The sequence below is a fragment of the Phasianus colchicus genome, chromosome 2 (assembly GCF_987193195.1).
Source record: "Phasianus colchicus chromosome 2, bPhaCol1.hap1.1, whole genome shotgun sequence".
Classification (NCBI taxonomy): domain Eukaryota; kingdom Metazoa; phylum Chordata; class Aves; order Galliformes; family Phasianidae; genus Phasianus; species Phasianus colchicus.
In genome coordinates this window covers 90,690,772-90,711,145 of record NC_143437.1, presented here as the reverse complement: position 1 = coordinate 90,711,145, position 20,374 = coordinate 90,690,772, and the positions used below count along the sequence as shown (strand labels likewise).

General features: G+C 38.2%; 1 protein-coding gene across 9 annotated transcripts in view; it reads left to right on the top strand.

Moving 5' to 3' along the window:
* ARHGEF10 (Rho guanine nucleotide exchange factor 10) overlaps positions 1–20,374 on the top strand; it is a 115,823-nt gene that overhangs the window by 43,873 nt on the left and 51,576 nt on the right. For 7 of the 9 annotated variants that reach the window (XM_090136310.1, XM_090136308.1, XM_090136305.1 and 4 more), the window contains 8 exons: positions 1,035–1,147; positions 6,622–6,699; positions 6,915–7,094; positions 8,426–8,542; positions 10,148–10,240; positions 11,477–11,647; positions 13,290–13,435; positions 15,660–15,835. In XM_090136310.1, the coding sequence (XP_089992436.1) occupies positions 1,035–1,147; positions 6,622–6,699; positions 6,915–7,094; positions 8,426–8,542; positions 10,148–10,240; positions 11,477–11,647; positions 13,290–13,435; positions 15,660–15,835 (1,074 nt within the window). The remainder of the gene's footprint in view (positions 1–1,034; positions 1,148–6,621; positions 6,700–6,914; positions 7,095–8,425; positions 8,543–10,147; positions 10,241–11,476; positions 11,648–13,289; positions 13,436–15,659; positions 15,836–20,374) is intronic. The other 2 variants (XM_090136309.1, XM_090136306.1) reach the window with 1 other exon arrangement.

Below are 20,374 nucleotides of genomic sequence, written 5' to 3'. Positions count from 1 at the left end.
CAAGATTGGAATAAGATGGTTTTTAGCAACTAAGCTAACTTAAAGCTGTGTTGTATCTATCTGTAAGGGCTAGTGCCACATATCACGTCCCTGTCATGGCCTAAGTTTAGGGGATTCACAACCATAGGAAAGAAAGTAAATTGCAGTTTTAGTGGTAAAAAATGTATTCTCACCTGTTTGCTGTTGCACAGGAAGAAACGACCTTCATCAGCACAGCAGTGTTACAATGGACCCAGCTTTCTGCTTTATTTATCTTGAGGTTATGTAGCAGATGTAGGATATCTGTGGATGGTTTAATACTTTAGCCACTTACCAAATCAACAGGGAGCATGTGATAAATTTGTTGATTAAGTTCATAAATTCCTGTAGCCAACAGAACTGCTTCCCTTAATTCCCTTTTTGTTATCAGCTGCAGTTTCTCTCACAGTCCCTTCTTTCTCCTCTGCTGGTGTCTGGCTTTTTGACTGGCTGTGTGCTGCCACCTATCTCCACACTTCTGTCATGCTTCTTGCGTAAAATTAGTGGCTCTGAGAAATACATAGGGATGCAATGTGGAATCCCTTATTCTTGCTTCTTGCAAGTGCCATTTTGATACGTTTGGCTACTGATTTTAGTTCAGTTTATGGACGGTTATATGGAATTTCTTGCACTGAATTACATTATGAATGTGTTTAACTTCTTCCCAAAAATCATTTATTTCAAAACTGCAGGCCCTTGAGCCCCAGAGCTTTAGTCCTAGTTGTCACACCGGACAGCCCAGTGCTTGTATCTGTGAAGAGGAAAGAAAGGTCAAGCAGAAGATGCATAGGTTGTCTGCTTCTGTGCAGTTTTAGGAAATTGAACTATCTTTTGTAAGTTGCTCTGTGTTAGTGTGCTTCACAGATGCTATAGAAATGCTGAGAAATTTCATTTGCATGGTAAGTTATAACGACTCTGTAAATACTGTTCTTGGACAGTTGGATCTTTGTCTAGCTCCTTTTTTTGTAATTTATACATTCTAAAAATTGGTGTTTTGTTTATTCAATTATTTTTAGATCATAGATCATCATGCCTGGAAGAAGAGGAGGTAAATTTATTTATTGATGTGGACTGCGTGCATACAGAAGCAATTATGACCCCTATGCCTGAAGGATTATCACAACAGCAGGTATTGGAAATGTGATCTTTTGCCTCTTTTTTTGCCCTCTGCCCTCACCTTCCACCACTCACTTTCCTTCTCTTGCATCAGTGGTTCCCAGGTGCCTTGCTTTTCAAACATGATGGTATTAATATAAAACTAGTGGAGATCTAATTCAGATCTGAATACATAGCTTTTTATAAATTGCTATATGTGTGTAGATTTTCATCAATCTTGAAGTCAGCCTGAAATGCGAAATGTTTAGCATTATGAAATTAAGATCTGCAATAATGATATAATTTTAATATCTAAACACTTAAAGGTAAGTGTGGTGGCTTGGAGTGAAAAAAAGGAGTTTAAGCATTTTTTCTGAGTCAGAAGACATTTCTATATTTCTGGAGCTCCAAGATTTCTGCATACTCTCTGAATCTAAAGTTCTCCTGTGATTTAAAAAAAAAAAAAAGATAAAGTCAAGTCTAGAGAAGTGTCACCCCCTCACAGTCTATATTAACGCTGGAAACCATCAGTATCAGTTTGAATTTTGGGCTGAAAATAAATCCTATGCATTCATGTTACTGTATTGTTACGGTAAGTAATAATAGCTGGATGTGAGCTTTTAGTATTTTGTGGTGTGAAGTCCTGAGTTGGTCAGTACCTTCAGAAAATGTGCAGCGAATCTAACGGTATTTCTTGAAAACAAATTAAGGAGAGGCTGAAAAGAGTTGTACGGGCTTTTTTTTTTTTTCTTTACTTGCCAAGTTTAATAAAATGTTAAAATAAATGTTTAAATAAAATGTTAAAACTTGGCAAATTTTCACAGAACCACAGAATCACAGAATTGTAGGGGTTGGAAGGGACCTCCAGAGATCATCGAGTCCAACCCCCCTGCCAAAGCAGGATCCCTACACCAGGTCACACAGGTAGGCGTCCAGGCAGGTCTTGAATATCTCCAGAGAAGGAGACTCCACAACCCCCCTGGGCAGCCTGTTCCAGTGCTCCGTCACCCTCAGCGTAAAGAAGCTCTTGCACACATTTGTGCAGAACTTCCTATGCTGCAGTTTCTGGCCGTTTCCCCTTGTCCTGTCTCCGCACACTGCTGAAAACATTCCAGCCTTGCCACTGTGCCCCCCACGCCTTGGATATTTATAGACCTGGATCAGGTCCCCTAAATTTTAAGTAAATACATCCTTTAAGTTTAATTTTAAATAAATTAAATTTTAAATAAATATGTCCTATATATATCCTCTTCAGGAAAGAGAGAGAGCTCTTCATTTGGAATAAACTACTATTCTTGGTTATCTATCCATGAGGAGCTGCCCAACTGAACAGGGATGGAGTTAGGAAAGCCAGAGCTCAACTGAAGTTAGTGAGGTGTGATGGACGAAAAGAAAGGTTCCTTATCTATATATCTATGTATCTATCTATATCTATATAGATATATCTATTTATATATAGATAGACATATAGATATCTTGATGTACATGTGAGAAAAAGGAAAGTTAAAAAAATATGGTCTGACAAAGGACACTGAGAAGACTGAGGAAGTCTGTGCCACTTTTGCCTCAGCTTTTACAAACTAAGGATTGTCCTCAGACTTTCAGAGCCTCCAAGCCTTCAGGCAGGTCTTGTGAATTATTACCGTCAGTGGAAGAGGATACAGCTAAGGGATGCTGGTGCTGTGGCCAGTTGGAATTACACATGTCCTTAAAACTAGGTGGCATGTATTTAGTGGTACTGAAGGGAAGGCCTTTATCATCAGTGCCTTGAAAAAAATTAGACATCACACTCATCCTCAAGAAGGTCACAGAATCACAGAAAGGCCAGGGTTGGAAGGGACCTCAAGGATCATGAATCTCCAACCCCCCTGCCACATGCAGGGACACCAACCTCCTCATTTAATGCTAGACCAGACTGCCCAGGGCCCCATCCAATCTGGCTTTGAACACCTCCAGGGACGGGGCGTCCACAACCTCTCTGGGCAGCCTGTTCCAGTACCTCACCACTCTCTCTGTAAAGAATTTCCCCCTGACATCCAACCTAAATCTCCCCTCCCTCAACTTAAAACCGTTTCCCCTTGTCCTGCAGTTATCTACCCTTTCAAAGAGTTGATTCCCCTCCTGTTTATAGGCTCCCTTTAGGTACTGGAAGGCTGCAATGAGGTCACCCTGCAGCCTTCTTTTCTCCAGGCTGAACAAGCCCAGCTCCCTCAGCCTGTCCTCATAGGGGAGGTGCTCCAGTCCCCTGATCATCTTTGTGACCCTCCTCTGGACCCTCTCCAACAGCTCCCTGTCTTTCTTGTACTGGGGGCTCCAGACCTGGACGCAGTACTCCAGATCGGGCTTCACAAGAGCAGAGTAGAGGGGGACAATCACCTCCCTGTCCCTGCTGGCCACCCCTCTTTTGATGGAGCCCAGGATACCATTTGCTTTTCGAGCCGCAAGGTCACACTGCTGGCTCATGTTAAGTTTTTCATCTATCAAGACGCTCAGGTCCTTTTCTGCAGGGCTGCCCTCAAGGACCGCTCCTTCCAGTCTGTAGGGATGCCTGGGATTCCTCCGGCCCAAGTGCAAAGTCTTGCTCTTCGCTGTATTGAACCTCATTAGATTCACCCAGGCCCACCTTTCTAGCCTGTTGAGGTTCCTCTGAATGGCATCCCTTCCTCAAGGAGTAGCCAAAGGAAACTAGGGTCTGGCTGGCCTGACCTCAGATTTTGGGAAGGACAGGAGGATGATTGGGAACAGACTTCAGGAAGTCCATTGTGCCTGGCTAGCCTGAGTGCCCTTGAGATGATTGACTTGTGGATAGAGAGAACAGAGGATGTCATTCATCTTTGCTTTATCAAGGCTTTTCATCACAGTCTCCAGAAGTATTTTAGTAGTATCCTATAAGAGATATATAATTTGCACAAGTAGACTGTAAAGTGGAAAACAATTTGAAACACCTTACTCAGAGAGTTGTCATCAGTGGTACGAAGTCCAGTAGGTGGCCAGTGTTAGTGGTGTCCTTTGGGACCTGATGCAGAGCCAGTGCTGTTTAATGTCATTAACAATCTGGATACCAACTGCAAGGCACCTCTCAGCATGTTTGCGGACAGCACTGAATTGGGATAAGCTGCAGGGAATATGCTGAAAAGTAAGGCTGCCATTCAGGCTGACTTTGAGCTGAAGAGCCGGGCTGACAGAAAATCCAGGTGGTTCAGCAGATTCAAACAGGACTCCTGGCTCAGGGACAGCATAACCCTGTGTGTGACACAGTCTGGAAGACAGCAGACTACATGGCAGCCCTTGGTGTCCCAGCTGTACTGGGTGAACTCCAGAAGCCCCTTGCAACTAGAATTACTCTGTGATGAATAAGCTGACTTTATGAATGTGCTTGCTTTAAACAGTAGGTGGCAGGATAGCTTTTGTTTAAAATCAGGCTCCTGTTGGACTACTGTATTCTGCTTTCTGTAACTATTATGTTAGCTTTTGCATCATTTTAAGACTGTGACATGAAATCTTGTTCATTGTTTATGTTTATATGGTACTTTAACTAGCAGAAGTGCTAATGCTTGCATGTAGGCCTCTTGTAAGCTATGAATATCAGGATAAAGTGCTTGTAGGCACTTTAAAATATTTAATTTGTGTATTGTAGAGCCTGAAAAACATTTTGCAAACATATTTATTCTTTTCAGAAGAATGAAGTGTGACAAAAAGTGGAGATGCTATCTCCTACTGGAGCAGCCAATATATTACACCCAATAAGAAACTGTTAAATCCAGTCTAAATACAAATTAGACACAATGAATTTTACCATATATATCTTTAAGCAAGGTCTCGCATAATTTTAAAATCTTCTTTTGAAATGTCAGCACTTGAAAGTAAATCCTTACATGACCTGCATATAACTTAATAATATGAAATACAAGTGTGGAGAATTAAAGGCAGCTGCAGAGAATAAAGCAGGAGGCCACAGGGAAGAAAAGCAAATCTGACATTTGAGTTTCATGGTAACTTATGCTAGCTTAGAATAGGAAAAGAAGCAATTTTGCCTTGTCTTGTGCTTGTGGGGAATGTTGTATTTCTGCCTTCGTATTGCCGTTTCCCTCAAACAGAACACCACTTTTGAAAGCCTCGGGATGAGTTGGATTAGAAAGTTGTTCTAGGTGAAAACAAATCCCTAAAAATAATAAGAAATAAAATGCATATCAGTTAAAAGTTTTACTTTTGAATCAGATCAATTTCTCCATCCTTCCGTGCATGCAATGTGCATTTCAGCTCGGGGAGTGAAGGAGGATATTTGATGAATAGCCTACAGTCTGTAAACATAAAATGTGGTAGTATTTCCTGAAACACTTCTAATTGTGTCAATTAGTATGAATAGATAAGGTTTTCTTATCTCTAGATCTGTCTGTGTCCATGACGAGGACAGGACAGCAGGCCCACAGGCACATTGGCCCAAAAAGCTGGGGAGTAGTGGGGAGGAACAAAGAGGGAAATGAATAGTAATAACTAGGGAAAAAAAAACCAGCGGCAATGATCTGAGAAGGGAAGTTAAGTTACTAATTATAATAACAGAAATACATGTTAATTGGGATTGAAGCTAATAAATCAATTATTTATTTAATATTTATTTTATTTATTTAAATAAATGAGAGAGTGTTTCCCAAACCGAAGGCCTTACTGTAAAGCTGAAGGTGAGATGGCTAGGGAGCAAGCACTGCCAAGACGAGCAGCAAAAAAGAGCAGTCTCATGGCTTGTGGGCAGTTTTGTCTTTCCCTCTGAATGAAAAATGGAAATGCAAAGTCCTCTAGGGTTTGTAGTTGTTCTTCTCTTCTGAGAACCTGGTACCCAGAAAATTGGCAGTCCACAGAACTGGAACATTAACTCTTGAACTCCCAGTGCTCTACATGATGTTGTGATGTGGGATACCGATAAGAAAAATCTTAAAACCATGACAGCATGGTAATATTGCCACATTCTCCCTCTTAAGCCCAAATCCTAACTTAGGTACTTTAATTTACTTTGGCCTTGCCTTAAAAAGGCAATTAAGTTTTGCTTATTTGTCCTACGCATCAGTCCCATAAAGGTTAATATAATATTAAAAAAAAATAGAAAAAAGTAGAAAGAAGGAATTCTGCTTGAAGACTGATTTTGACCACCATTAACTTGTTTTATTGTGGCTATTTACTGAAATAGCCAACATCATCTGTAGTTGTTATCTATATCAGTGTCTAAATTCATATATCTACAATTAAATCATATTAGATCTAAAGTTTGAATTCCAACAGTCAGCAAAGAGTACATAGGCTTGCAGTAACTGTTATTGTCCTAATAATAGTTTTAGAGTAATGATAAATATAATGACTCTTAAAGAGGTAGGGTGTTTATTTTATGGCAGTGCCAGAATTGCTTTGTGTTTTTTTGCTTGTTATTAATGTGAAAATTTGATCATAAATATTCCTTGTTGCAATGTACATGTTTATCTGATTGGAGTCTCTGAGAAAACTGTTTTTCCTCAACAGGTTGTGAGAAGATATATTCTGGGCTCTGTAGTTGATAGTGAAAAGAATTATGTAGATGCTCTGAAAAGAATCTTGGAGGTACGTTGGCATTTTATGATTTGGAAATTTGAAATTAATCCTTAATAAATCTGTAGTGTGACTCACAGACTTTCCTACAGATTCTTTATGCCAAACGTTTAGAGAGATTTTATATGTTTATACTGTTATGTACATTGTTATTGTTTCTTCTGTGTATAGGTGACCCCATTTTTAGGTGGTTTTAATCTCTTTATATGTCTTTTTTTTTTCCACAGCAATATGAAAAGCCTCTTTCAGAAATGGAACCAAAATTACTGAGTGAAAGAAAACTCAAAATGGTCTTCTATAGAATTAAAGAAATTCTTCAATGCCATTCAATGTTTCAGATAGCACTGGCGAGTCGTGTGTCTGAGTGGGATTCTGTTGAAATGATTGGCGATGTCTTTGTTGCTTCAGTAAGCAAATACATCTGAACAGATAATCTATTTTTAGTTTAGAATTGTTATTCAATTGTGTCTTTCTGTCTAATTTGACCATTTTATTCCCATGGCCTTCAATGCCTGAGGCAACTGTCAGAATGTGTATGTACCATTCTGGTAAGGAACATGTGTCTTCAGCTAGCTTAGCAGATGAGAAGATTGTGGCTGAAATTTTCAGGCTTTGATGAAGCTTTGAGATACTTAACTAAATAGTTTCTTTTTCAGAGGAGAGTGATTCAAAAACCAACCCAAATTAGTGAGACTGAAGCTCCTTATCTCTTAAAAAACAGGTAGTTTTATGTACATTGGACTTAGAATATTTAGTGAGAATAGAAAAAAAAAAAAACAACAAAACACAGTAGGTAACATCCTGAATTCTTCAGTCTGAACTGAGCCTAGAGCGCAGATGAGGAGTATTTACAAAATGCTTAATAGAAGTCCATCCAGTGGAGGACTGAACTAGCCACTGGTTTGAATTAAAGGAAACAAAATGTTCTCTCGATTGGTAGAAAGATTTTATTCCTGTAAGTGCATGGATAGAAAAGGCTACCTATCTTGCTGATTTGAGTATTTTGCTTTGTTGCCTCCCAGCTGCTGGGTATTACAGCTTTTTCCTTTCATCCAAAAGAGAGCTGGGATCTGTGTTTTTGAGTGCTTTGACCCCACTTTAATAAAAAAGGAATGTTTACTAAAGATTTTCTCTTGAAACCTGATCTGTCTTGTTTTGACTGGAGCAAGTTGGGGTGTATTAATTAGACCAGACCAAATCTCTTTGCAGGAGAGAGGGATAATCTTTACTAAGTAAGCAATAGGCAGTGATCTTTACCTTCACGTTGCAATTTGCAAGTTGTAACATCTGCTTTCTTGATAAATGCCAGCTGAAGATGGGGCATGAGTAGGATTGGGACTTAACTTGTTCATCAAATCTGGAAGGCAGGCAGCAGTGCATTACTGCTGTTGATCATGGGATCCCACCAGCTGCTTTGACTCTCACTTGGAGGCCTCTTGATTATTCAGTTCTCATGCCCTAGTATTGTAGCTAAGATGATGATGCTATTTCTGTAAATTTACATTTTTGTAATTCACAGCTGCTACATCGTTAGATCTCCAGCCTGTGTTTTGTGGAAAAGTTATTTTAGGCATCATCAGTATTTCTGTAGATGCAGCACTAAGCCACGCAAAAGCCTTCAGCACCTAACAAAATGAGTCCTTAATCTGTCAGGGCTCTAAATAATAATGTCAGCTTTCAGATGTCTTTTGGGCTTATAAGTTTATAGTTTATAAGTTTTACCTGCTTATGTCTTTAGTTTTCGAAGTCGATGGTATTGGATGCATACAGTGAATATGTAAACAACTTCAGTACAGCAGTGGGGATTCTGAAGAAAACATGTGCCACCAAACCTGCCTTTCTAGATTTCTTAAAGGTGAGTTATTATTTCACTACTGTATTTTCAGGACGATAACATAATTTTAGATCTCACTACTGTATTTTCAGGATGATAACATAATTTTAGATCTTTCATGTATTTCGAAGTGCAGAGTGTGTTTGTTTTTGTTCAGATCAGTTTACTGACTGGTCTTTGTATGACTGTACTTGACAAAAGATTGGAATTCCTTCATGCCAGGTGACCTTCAAAGAATAGTTCAACATTTGAATCCTCTTATTTGGGATTTATTTTATGTCTGACCTCCTTATTATGTTGTGCAGAGTCATACAACTATACTTCTGTTCCAGATTAAATTCCTATTATTTTGAAAAAAAAATATATATATAATTTTTTCTGCAATCTGGGAAGGTGAAATTGAAAGCATTTGTACAGAATGCTTATTATCCTAATAATTGTGGTGCTTCCAGTAATGTTTATTGAAAGCCTGCCACATGCAGCAGAACTGCTGGGAAGCCTTAGGGATGATACCCTACAGAGGATAGGCAGAATCCACTGCAAGGCTCTTAGGCTGTCAGTTCCAGCAGTGGCGTAACTACCTTGTGTCACTCCTTGTCAGTACCAGCACCTGTAGTTCATAGAGCTGGTCTCACAACTGAACTCTGAGAACACAATAAATTTCTCTACTTTCTTTTGCTTTTGCCCACCTACAACTAATAGACTTTGAGACAGAATCTCCTCTGCTGCTGGCTGGACCAAAAAAAAATATATGTATGTGCCTTGGAAATAAATAGGGAAACAAATTGCTGTGAGGCTGATAATAAAAATAGAAAATAAATAGGAATTGGAGCATTATACCATTTAATGTTGTTTGGTTTTTGTACTGTAATGTTTCTTCTACTCTTCTTGGGTTGGGTCATTTGTAATTCTAATCAGAATATTTCCAAATGTTGGAGTGAGTTATATATACAGGGCTTCTGCACATGTAAATTGATTTTTTTGTTTTTATCTGCTAGTCCTGATAACCAAAATGACAAATTCTGATATATTTCTTTCCAAACAGAAATTGATGCTCTTTTCCTTAGTTTCTTTTAATAAAGAAAGTGAAAGTCTCTTTTTGTTTCTGTAGTACTGAGGTGATTATGTTTTCCTTAGATTTTCTCTTAAAAACACATTGGTTGTTACAACTCTCTGGTGTCAGTCCCAAGAAACAGTGCAACAGCAGTAAATTAGACTATAAATCAATATATCACTTAGGAATTTTAGATTTAAGACCCTGAACAAGTACATTTGCTTTATTGTCCTTGATGTTAAGCAGACATTTCATGGTGCTGGTTATGTGAAAAGCATGAAGGTGCTCTAACAGTGTGTATATATATATATATGTATATGTGCTGCCTTGCTGGTGGGGTTCTATCCCAGCTGTACTTTTTTAGGGAGGAGATCTCAGTTGAGTGACCATGCTATCATCTTAATAATGATTTTTTAAAAAATATTTTTTAAAATGAAAATGAGAATCTTTGCAGTACTGCCGTAATGAATGATAATGATGTTGAAGAACTTTCAAAACATATTTTCCTTTCATTCTCTGCCTGATGGAAATACACTTATGGAAGTAAACATTGTGACATTCTTGCATTGCAGCAGTGCCAGGAGTCAAGCCCTGATCGGATTACACTGTATGGTTTAATGATGAAACCTATCCAGCGCTTCCCACAGTTCATTCTGCTATTGCAGGTAAAGAATATTTACCAAATAGATTTTACCCAAGAATGTTCTCGTTGTGTTCTCCATGCCTTGCCTGTGAGCTTTCTGGGTAGCTGTCTTCTGCTGGAGAGGAGCATGCTGCAGTAGGAGCTATCACTGGATCATGAGGAAATAACAGAGAAGGGAACTTCAGTGCACTATAATGTACTGATCACTTAGTCTGATTGCACATACTGCAGGAAAATCTCAGTACATTTGATATACTGTAGGCTGCTAGGCTTACTAAGCCTTGTAAGTCCCTTCACATGAAAGCTGTAATTGGAAAGTACTACTTGGTCATAGCAGTTGGTTAGTTAGTAACACTTTAAAATACTAGTAGCAATGGTGTGGTATTACTTTCTGCTTAAGCAAAATGCCAGACAGAATTCACAGTTCCCATGGTCTTCCAGGCCATGACATGTCTACACAGTGAGTGCTGAGTTTGCAGTGTCACACAAGCTTTGGGATGAAGGTCCAGGAATTACTGGTGAGGTTCAGAGGTGGTTGTGGTGGGAGCATGAAGCTAGGTAGCCGTGACAAATGTTTAAAGGTAGCAGAAGAGATGGAGTTTACTATAGTACGAAGTTGTAGTGAATGTGTTGTGACTTTTAAGTGCTATATGAAAGGAGCATTGTTCCAATGTATGCCTACAGAAGGGAAGGATTCTTTAGAAGCTGTTGTGACCTCCATGGAATAAGTGTGGTCTACTACATTGGGATGAGCAAGCTGTCAATATACTAGTGAGGAATAATGACAGTAATAAAGGGAATATAGCACAGATATTATAGATATTTATAATAATATATATTATATAATTTGTAAAGATGTTATAGTAGAAAGTATCAGAAAAGTTTAATATTAAATAATTGCTTATAGGCCTACTTATTATAATACTGATTTTCAAATGACTAAATATTATGTGCAGCTTGTGTTTTCTTACTTTTGCATTTGATGTTTTTACATTTGTTTTCAGGTTACTTCTCTCTATTTTCTCTCTATAAATAAGCTGTATGCAACTCCATTCAGTATCTTTTAGAAACTATTAAGATATTTTGGAAAATAGCTAAAGCACTGTCTGAATATTCATTAGATATTTATTGGTTTTATTCTTTAAAGAATGTGGCATTAAATTAATGTACAATTCCATTGGACATCCTCTAGCCTTTCAGAGTTGAGTTTGAAGTTGAACCTGCTTTTTGGTTTGTTTGTTTTATCGTTACTCCTCAGGATATGTTGAAGAACACAAATAAAGGACATCCTGACAGATTACCCCTGCAGATGGCTCTTACGGAACTTGAGACACTAGCAGAGAAGCTGAATGAAAGAAAAAGGGATGCAGATCAGCGCTGTGAAATAAAACAAATAGCAAAAGCAATGAACGAACGTTACCTGAACAAGGTTAGGAAATGTATTTGAAACATGTGGTGAAAGACTTAATGTTGTTAGTAGCTTCTGGCCTTGAATAAGCTTTAGAATGGACACTGAAAGAATACTTGTGGGCTCTTCTGTGGTGCTTAATACTGTGGGGTTCTAGTGGTAGAAGTGAGATGTGGGTCATCTCCAGGTCTGAACTACAGAGTTACTCCTGTATAAAGGAAGGTGCAGTTCCTCATATAGCTGTGCTTCCAACTGTGGAGCAGTTCAGGGTGTGCTATGGAATGTGTTCATTGTTTTAAGGAACATCGCAGTCTGTTTCACTCATACACCTGGATCATACATAAGAAAAGTCTTTAAAGAACTATAGAAGGTATTTGATGGGAGGGGAGGAACAGTTTTCTTTGAGATTGTTAGTGGATATCTGTACTGTGAAAATATGTATGCTTATTTGCATTGTAGCTGCTTCTGTCTTTCCTAGTACTTCAATTATTGCTTTAATGAAGTTACAGATGATTGTGCTGTGGACTTACTCTGGATTGGAGTAATGAGGATGTGCTAAAAGAGTGCAAGGAGTATTTTTGTTTGTGATTTGTAGTCTTGTAGTTTTAAGGAGAGAAAGCAGTCAAACAGAATATGCTTGTCTTAACCTATTTATCAAAAATGAGAGACTGAATTTATTGTCATATTGGAAGAGTATTTGCATTCTATGTGTGTTGCAGGATGGATTTTGTGATTTTACTTTCTTTTCTAGATCTTACGCTCCTGCTTTTTGAATTAGCTACTAATGATCATGTACAAACGATTGAAGGATTTAAAGGCATGGAATATGCCCTTCAAGCCGTGGCCCAGATTTCTTTTATCCAATGATCTAAACCATGTTAAATTCTGTACTGAGAGGACACTGAGAGATATGCCTTGTGACCTAATATTTGCTTATACAAATTTGGAACAGTGCCAGATGGTGAAACAAGCAGGGAAGGGTGTGGATAGATAGGAAGCGAGTGAGTTACAGACCATTTCGTTCTCTTGGCTGCTGCAGAGATGTCTTTGACCTGTGAGGAACTGGTTCATTCTTGCACACATTGTTGAGCCTCAGCACTTGAAAGAAAATTGCAGGAACAATTTATATGTCGTGCATCTTTTGTACATGTCATAGTCTTGGCAGTCTGTGGAAATACGTCAGCTGCACTCCTTAGCTAACTTTGAGAGCCAGTGGAGACAGAGAAGGTAAAAGCACTCTTTCTCCACCCACTCCCATGGGTAATGTCCCTTTGGGATGCCTGGAACCGTGCATAGCATTTAAATGCACTGTGAAAGAAGAAATGAGGGAGGGAAACAACAGGAGCTGTGGAAGCTATGATTTTTTTCTCACTAGGGCTCCTTTATCAGTATGGAAGACTTTCAGAGGGAATTGCATGTTCCTTATAAAGACAGCAGACCCCTGCAGGCCATACTTCTGTGGGCATATGTTACTGCTGCTGTAAACTTATCTGTAAACAAAAATCAAATCAGTAAAAAAGCATAATTTATTTGGCAAACCCACCTGGGAGCATTTATGTTACTATGGCAAATGGTTGTGTTTTCTTTTATCTTTTTTGCAGTGGATGTTAGGTATTGTGTATAATACGTATAATATGGAAAATTGATTGTTTTTAAAACCTAGCTACTCAGCAGTGGAAACAGGTACCTCATACGGACTGATGATATGGTGGAAACAGTTTACAATGACAAAGGAGAAATTATCAAAACCAAAGAGCGGCGACTTTTCATGTTGAACGATGTGCTGATGTGCGCAACGGTAAACGTGCGGTAAGACTTCAGTCCTATGTTTTAAATGGCCACCAAAGCTTAAGCTGGAAAAATGACAGTGAAAAAGCTTTTTTGTGTTTGCTATGGCCGATGATTTCTCTTAATTGTAATGAGTAGACAGCTAGGTTTTATATCTATACCTATATCAAATAAGTTGGAAATTACATATAAAGATGTTCTGTGCTGCTTAGTCACTCATGTGCATTAGTGTTTAGTGAAGTGGAGGCAGCCGCAGTAGGATTTTTTTTTTCTCTCTTATTCCTTAAATTCACACTGTTGCACATCTGTAACTGGACGGAGTTTCTAAATTAAAACAGAACAAGAACCAAAGCTAATGGTGTGTAGCCAGAAAAAAAAAAAAAAACCTGACACTTGCTAAAGAAATTGTAGCTGGGGAATGGTTTTTATCTCTGAGACCAAACGTTGAAGGTTGAAAGCTGAGGTACTTTGAAGAAGGCATTTTTCCACCATGCCTTCTGTTTTAGTTGGCAGTAGCTATTACTGTTAATATACCACCATGCATGCCAAGGTCATACTCACAATTTTGCTTGTATCATAAAAAGCTTTATATGTTGGTACATTCTGACAGAGAAATTGTAGACTGAATCTTACAGCTTTTCTTAAGGATAACGTGAATTGATATCTTAGTTCATTAGCAAAGTGTAAATACAGTACATATTTTTGGATTTCTGTGAGTGCTTGGTCTCATGTCAGTGAGCAAGAAGTACCTTCTAATGACTGTGCTTCAGAAAATGCACAACCATTTTAGGGACTGAAGGAGATATCTACCAAATTTCATGTATTATACCAGTATCCAGACCAGAATTTTTGGTCCAAAGAAATGCATGTTATTGAATGTAGCTTTTGATTTTGTGGAGCATCAGTCATTTTCGAACTCCTTGATGTATGCATGCCTACAGATTCACCCCTGGAGATTTAGACTTCTTCAGAAACTTTACACATACTGGTGGAATTAGCTCAATTTTCTTCACCACTTTTTGTCAGTCTTTATAGAAATAGTCAGATATCCCAGGAGCCTGGGGTCTATTGGTTCCAAACTAATTTTTTGTAGCTGGCAAGAGACGTATTTACACAGATTTCATGACCCCCTGTAGAACCTTCTTCATATGTAGTCTAGATGACTGGCTTGAACTGGAGACCTAACTTCTAAGAAGCAGGAGTTGGATGAGATGGATACTATTCCTAGCAGCTAAACAGCTGTGTGCTGCTGTTGTTTTCTTTCTTTTGAACTAGATCTGGAGTTCGTAAATATTTGTCTAATTTCTGGCACTTGTGTTTTTTCTGTTCATATGTGCCTCTTCAATGAAACAAAAGTGTGACTGTGTTGTGATTAGGTAGCTGACTAGCTGAATCTTGGGATTCAGATACTGTTCCAAGTAAATACACTAAGCTGATTTCTTCCAAGCTTTTAACTTGTAGATTTTAGCCATCTCAGCCAACATTTTTGTTTCCTTTAGCCTCTTTTGTACCTGATAGTAGATGTTTGCTACATGTGATTGAATGTGTGAATAAAGAAATGAGAGGAATGAAAGAAACAAATGGAAAATAGTGTTAATGCCATTTCTATTTCAAGTGAACTTCTTAAGCATGCTGTTTCCTCTGAAATGCTTGTTGTGATATACACCTCTGTTAGCAGCAGCTCCCATGTAGATGGCTCTCAGAAACCACAGCAATTGCAGAAAGTCTGCTGCAAAGGGCATCCTGGCCTGTAGGGCTCCGCTGAAATGTTAGCTGGGCAGTCTTTGGGAAGCTGCCTTGACCTTCCTCCTTCTGGCGGTCACTTGAAGGTCCTGCCATGCAGACTTTTCTATGCAGCAGTTACTACTTTTTGGCACTATTGCAGGTATTGTCCTGAAAGACAGAAGAATCAGGAAAAGGTGGAATGACAGTATTGTCCTAACACTTAAGGTGTTCAGGTGCATGTTGATCTTAAAAAATGGTAATTGATGTTTTGTTATAGAATAAACAGAATAGAGGATCTATTGTTGGTAGTATTGTGTTGCCTGTAAATAAGTTTATTTGCACCTGCACAGCCGATCTTTGCACTCACAGCAGAAGTTAGTCACAAAAGTCATCCTGATGCGTGTATTTGCTTAAAGTTGTGCACAGAACTCAGGCTGATAAACGGTGGATTTAAAGGTTAACAAATAGGATGCTATAAAACACAGTGATTTGTCACTGCAATGATTTATATATCTTCCAGCACTTCCTACGAAAGCAGTGGCACTGTGACAACTGGCCAGAGGTATTTATTAAAATGGAGCGTACCACTGGGACAAGTGGAAGTCATAGAATATGGGAGCAGTGAGGGCCAAGGAGAGAACTGCAGGTTTCCACCCCAGCACTCTGCTGAAAATGTTATTGTTAACTCTAAGCCAAGTAAGTGACAGCTGTTCTATACTTTTTTGTTGTTGTTGTTAAAATCTATATTTCAATTGCAACGGACTACAAAATGGAATACTGAACACGTGGTACGTGAAGAGTTCTGTAACATGACAATAATCTTTGTAAACCAAGAGTCCGTAAAGTGGTAGACAGTCTCTTGCCTTGCAAAATGAATTACTTGTATTTGTCCTATTTCAGGGTTTTATGCATGAAAGCATAAGCAGTTCTAGAGTTTTAAGCCGTGAATGTGTACGTACATGCAAAAAGGTTTGCTTTGGTGTGGTTTGCTGTCCCATGGTTGTGCAAACGTTCTCGTTCCATAGCTAAAGCAAGTAGTTCTTTTTTTTCTGTGAAGATGGCAAGCCACCCTGTTGCTGTGGAAAAAGAGCCTGAATACAATTGTTACTGGAGGGCAGAAGTTATTTCTGTGAAGTGGGTAGTATCCTCCAAACACTGTATCAAGTTCTTCAGGGGAAAAAAAAAACAAAAAAACAACACTTAATGTTAACTTTAATGAATGTTTTTGAAACTATCTGCCAGTAGGTAACTTTCTCCCAGCCTCTCTCCAAAATTGACTTCTGACTCTGAAGTTTGCAGTCTCTTGATGTGCTCATTAATCCCTCCCATAAGCTTGCCAACTACCCTCAAGAGAGATGAGTTTCAGAAGTTTACTCAGTAGCTTGCCTTTTATGTGTAAAGAATTATTTTTATATATTTTGTCTAAATATCGTATTTGTAAGCATATCTAATATATCTAGGTAGTGATCCCTGTTAACGGATTGTAATTTAGATTGCTTTCAGTGCTGGCTTGGGCAATTTTCACACTGCATTTATTTCTGTTGTGCTCTTTGCCTCATGAATTTTCTCACAGTTATGTTTTAGAACCATCTTAGGGACAGCTGCAGCATTTAATACCCTCCTTATTTTTAGTGACAGTGTTGAGCCTTCTTGCTCCTCCCTCTGCAAATGGCCTCACACTTTTATGGGTACATGTGTCTCATTTTTAAGGATGTCTTTATTCTTGTAACGCCTTTAAAACATTAAGGGCTACTTAAATTAGTATTTATCACCTCTGTATGCATGACACCAAGAACAAAGTGCATAAGGGGAGCATATTAATTAGAATCAGAGTTTCTCTTGTAGGAGCATGTAGGTGGAACAGTTGTGCAACTTTGTGCAGCAGCTTCATTGCTGAATATACCAAGTCTTTCCCAGTCAGCAATATCAGATGGAAAAGTGGGAGATGAGGGGGGAAAAAAGAAAAACCTTCATCCAAACCATCTTGTAGAACCTGCTTGAATTTCACAGCATGTGGTGACATCACAAATAAATGACTTAGCACATCACGTGTTGTTTCAAACATTAGTTTAAATGGTGCTCAATAGATAAAAAGCAAGCAGAACTGACTGTTCTCTTACTAAGCTCTGATCATGTAATTAATTCAGTCTTCTACTAGAAAGGATCAAAAGGTAATAATTAAAAAGCATAGAAGGGACATTAATTATAAAAATGAATACATCTTCCCTCAATTTTAATCAAGCATTTATCCCAAATGATCCAACTAAATCAAAGGTGATCGTTCATGAAAGGGGAAGAGTATAGTTTTGCTTTTCACCTGTGGTGCTGTTAGCACTAGCTGTTACTCCAAATGCAGACTTGCCTGAATAGGCCTGTGTAGACAAGTTTGAAGAGACACTTAATTGCATTAGTTATTCTGTAGCAGTGTCCCCTTTGTTCTAGCTTTCTTGGCTGCTAAAGATAAAAGAAGCTGAGAAAATAGTCCTCTTGTAGAGAGAAAGGACTGTTAAGAGTGTGTAATTGTTCTCTGTTGCTTATTTGCACTTATCAAAATAGCCAGAAACTTCACTGATAGTGCAGCACTACAAAGACAAAGGTTATGTCGTCATCAAATAAAAAAATAACACAGATGACAAAGCATTAAATATGACCTAATTGCCATAAAGTTTGAAGTATACCAAGATACTTCTGTGGCCTCATAGAATGTGCTTGTAATCTATCTATTATCAAGACAGCTTAAACATCTAATGGTCAGTAGCATTTTGGGATGCTACAGACAAAATCCTGGGTTCCCATGAGGTGAAATCTTGTAGAGCTGTGATTTCAGCTCTTGTTTCCAGTTTATGTGAACTGGAGAGATGTAGTGATGATTCTGTGTAAAAGCATTAAATAATGAGGAGTCACCTCTTCTATTTCTGGAGAACTGAGAAAGGAACATTTTTATCTGCAGTATTCTAGGTTAAATACAAGTAAGGTTGAAACTCTCATGTTATGGCTGTGATCAGCAAGGATTCTTGATAGTTTCTGGTTGTGTGCTTGTGAGGATTGCTGGTTGTTGATTAAATTTCTCTTATTGTGGCATGTTTTTCTCCAACAAAATTCTTGGTATGAGAAAGCAACTACCATAAGTTTATCTCACTGTTCTTGGTTAAATGCAATTGGCATTTTAAGCTGTCTGCCATGCTGCAAGAAAGAATAGGATAAAGATACAGACTACTGTGGGTGCTATGGAGAAAGTAATAGATGAATTTTAATTTATTTTGTGTAGGTTGTAATATGCAACTGGTGAAAGGTTGAAAAGTTTTTTTAGTACCTATAAATCAAGAGCATGCTTCAGTACTGCTATAAATAGAAAAAAAGGCATTGTGTGAGCATCTTTTTTAGTGGCAAAATTATACATTTGCAGCTTTCTGCTCAGTTCTGCTTTGTGTAACAGTATTTCTTGTCTCAGAATTTTGGATGAGAACCCATTTAGGGGTTGTTCAGTTCATCTCTTTTTAAGCTTTCTTGTCATTTTCCAGGGGATACTGTGTGACCTAAGGGTGTGTGAGGGGAAAGCAAAACATTTTTCTTAGCCTGATCTATTATGCTCTTTCTGTCTTTGATGCTTTTGCCTTATTTCTGATATTCTCCCCTAGCACCAAAATCAAACTCTTTTAGTTACAAACACAGAGAAAGATTGAAGCCTCAGCTGTTTGGCTGAGTTCTTGTGTTTGTATAGAACTTAGTACGCTTTGTAGTGGAGTAAAGTTATAACTTGTGTTTGTTCCCTGTAACAATATTTAAAGCACAAAACGTTTCACTTTTTATTTCCTACAGACAGAAAAAACAGCATGTTTATGGAATCTTTTTTCTTTGAACAGATCAGGTCGAGTCTTGTTCCCTCTATTGGAGTTAGTCTTATTTGAAAGCCTGTGAGGATGAGCCTCTGGCATCCCAAGCAGAATCATTGCCTTAACTCTGTGTGCCTAAGAGGTCTATTGTGTTAATTTTCATCAACTGAACCATTTGCAGGTTGCAAGATGAAGTTCTTCCCACTGAATCCACATTCTGTTCCAGCAAGGCTGTTGCTTACTCTATTTTCCAATCCCTTTAATAGTGTTGGATCATGTGAAGAAGCTGAGACCCACTTATAGTGCTGAGAAGTTGAATTAATATGGGAAAAAAAACAATATTGTCATCATTAACAGAAAGTTATATATTCTTGATTTTGATTTATTTCAGTTTACTTTACTGGAAGAATTGTCTTGTATGACGTATTTCAGTAATTGGTATTTGAAGTGTGTTTTAGGTGGTTATGAGAACATTTGATTTGTTTTTACAGTAAGATACAATAAATGCTATAATGCTCGGTGAAGTTGCTTAGTGTGGAAAATCAAAACTGAACCCAAAAGGAACTTGGCAAAGGGATTGTGTAATATGGGGATAAACTGAGGTAATAAATGGTTGAAAAGCTCGAAAGAAGAGACATTTAACTACACATCTTCAGTACTTTATGTCAATTACTGAATTCTATTCTTCCAGACAATTCTGTTGATACATGCATTGTTTTTGCCTCTTCTGTCTAAACTACTGAAAGTGATGGATTCAACATTCACATCTGACCTATTAGTTTGATTTGCTTTGTTTTCCCTTTCGGTTTTTCTTCTTTTTTTCTTTTGTCCAGGATGGTTACAGGTAACCTGCTTATTATGGTCCTGGAAGAATGAACATTTTAAAGGCTCCTGAATTTTAAGGGATCTTGGATTTTATTATTTGCTCTGTCATGGATTTAGTTTTTTGTTCATGGGTATGTCTTGGTGTTCTGCACCTTGGTTTTCTCACCAATAAAATATGCTGTGCTGAGAGCACAATCTGTCAGGAAGGGATCTATTAGAGACTACATTTTTTCTAAAAACCACCCGCGCCTGATTGAGTACCGTGGATAATTGTGCTTTCTCACAGAAGAACTGAAGGGTAATCCATGACTGTTCAAGCACTAGCTTATTGCTAACCTGAATTTTCTGTTTTTGTTATTTTAGATTATCTAAGCATCTTAAGTATTTAGGTTAGATATTAGGAAACAATCTCTTCTCATAAAAAGTGGTGAGGCTTCCCGGAGAAGTGGTGGAGTCACCATCCTTTGGAGATTTTACCTGTGGCACTGAGTGACATGGTTTAGTGGACATGGTGGGATTGGTTCAGCAGTTGGACTAGTTGATCTTAGCGGTCTTTTCCAACCTTAATGATTCTATG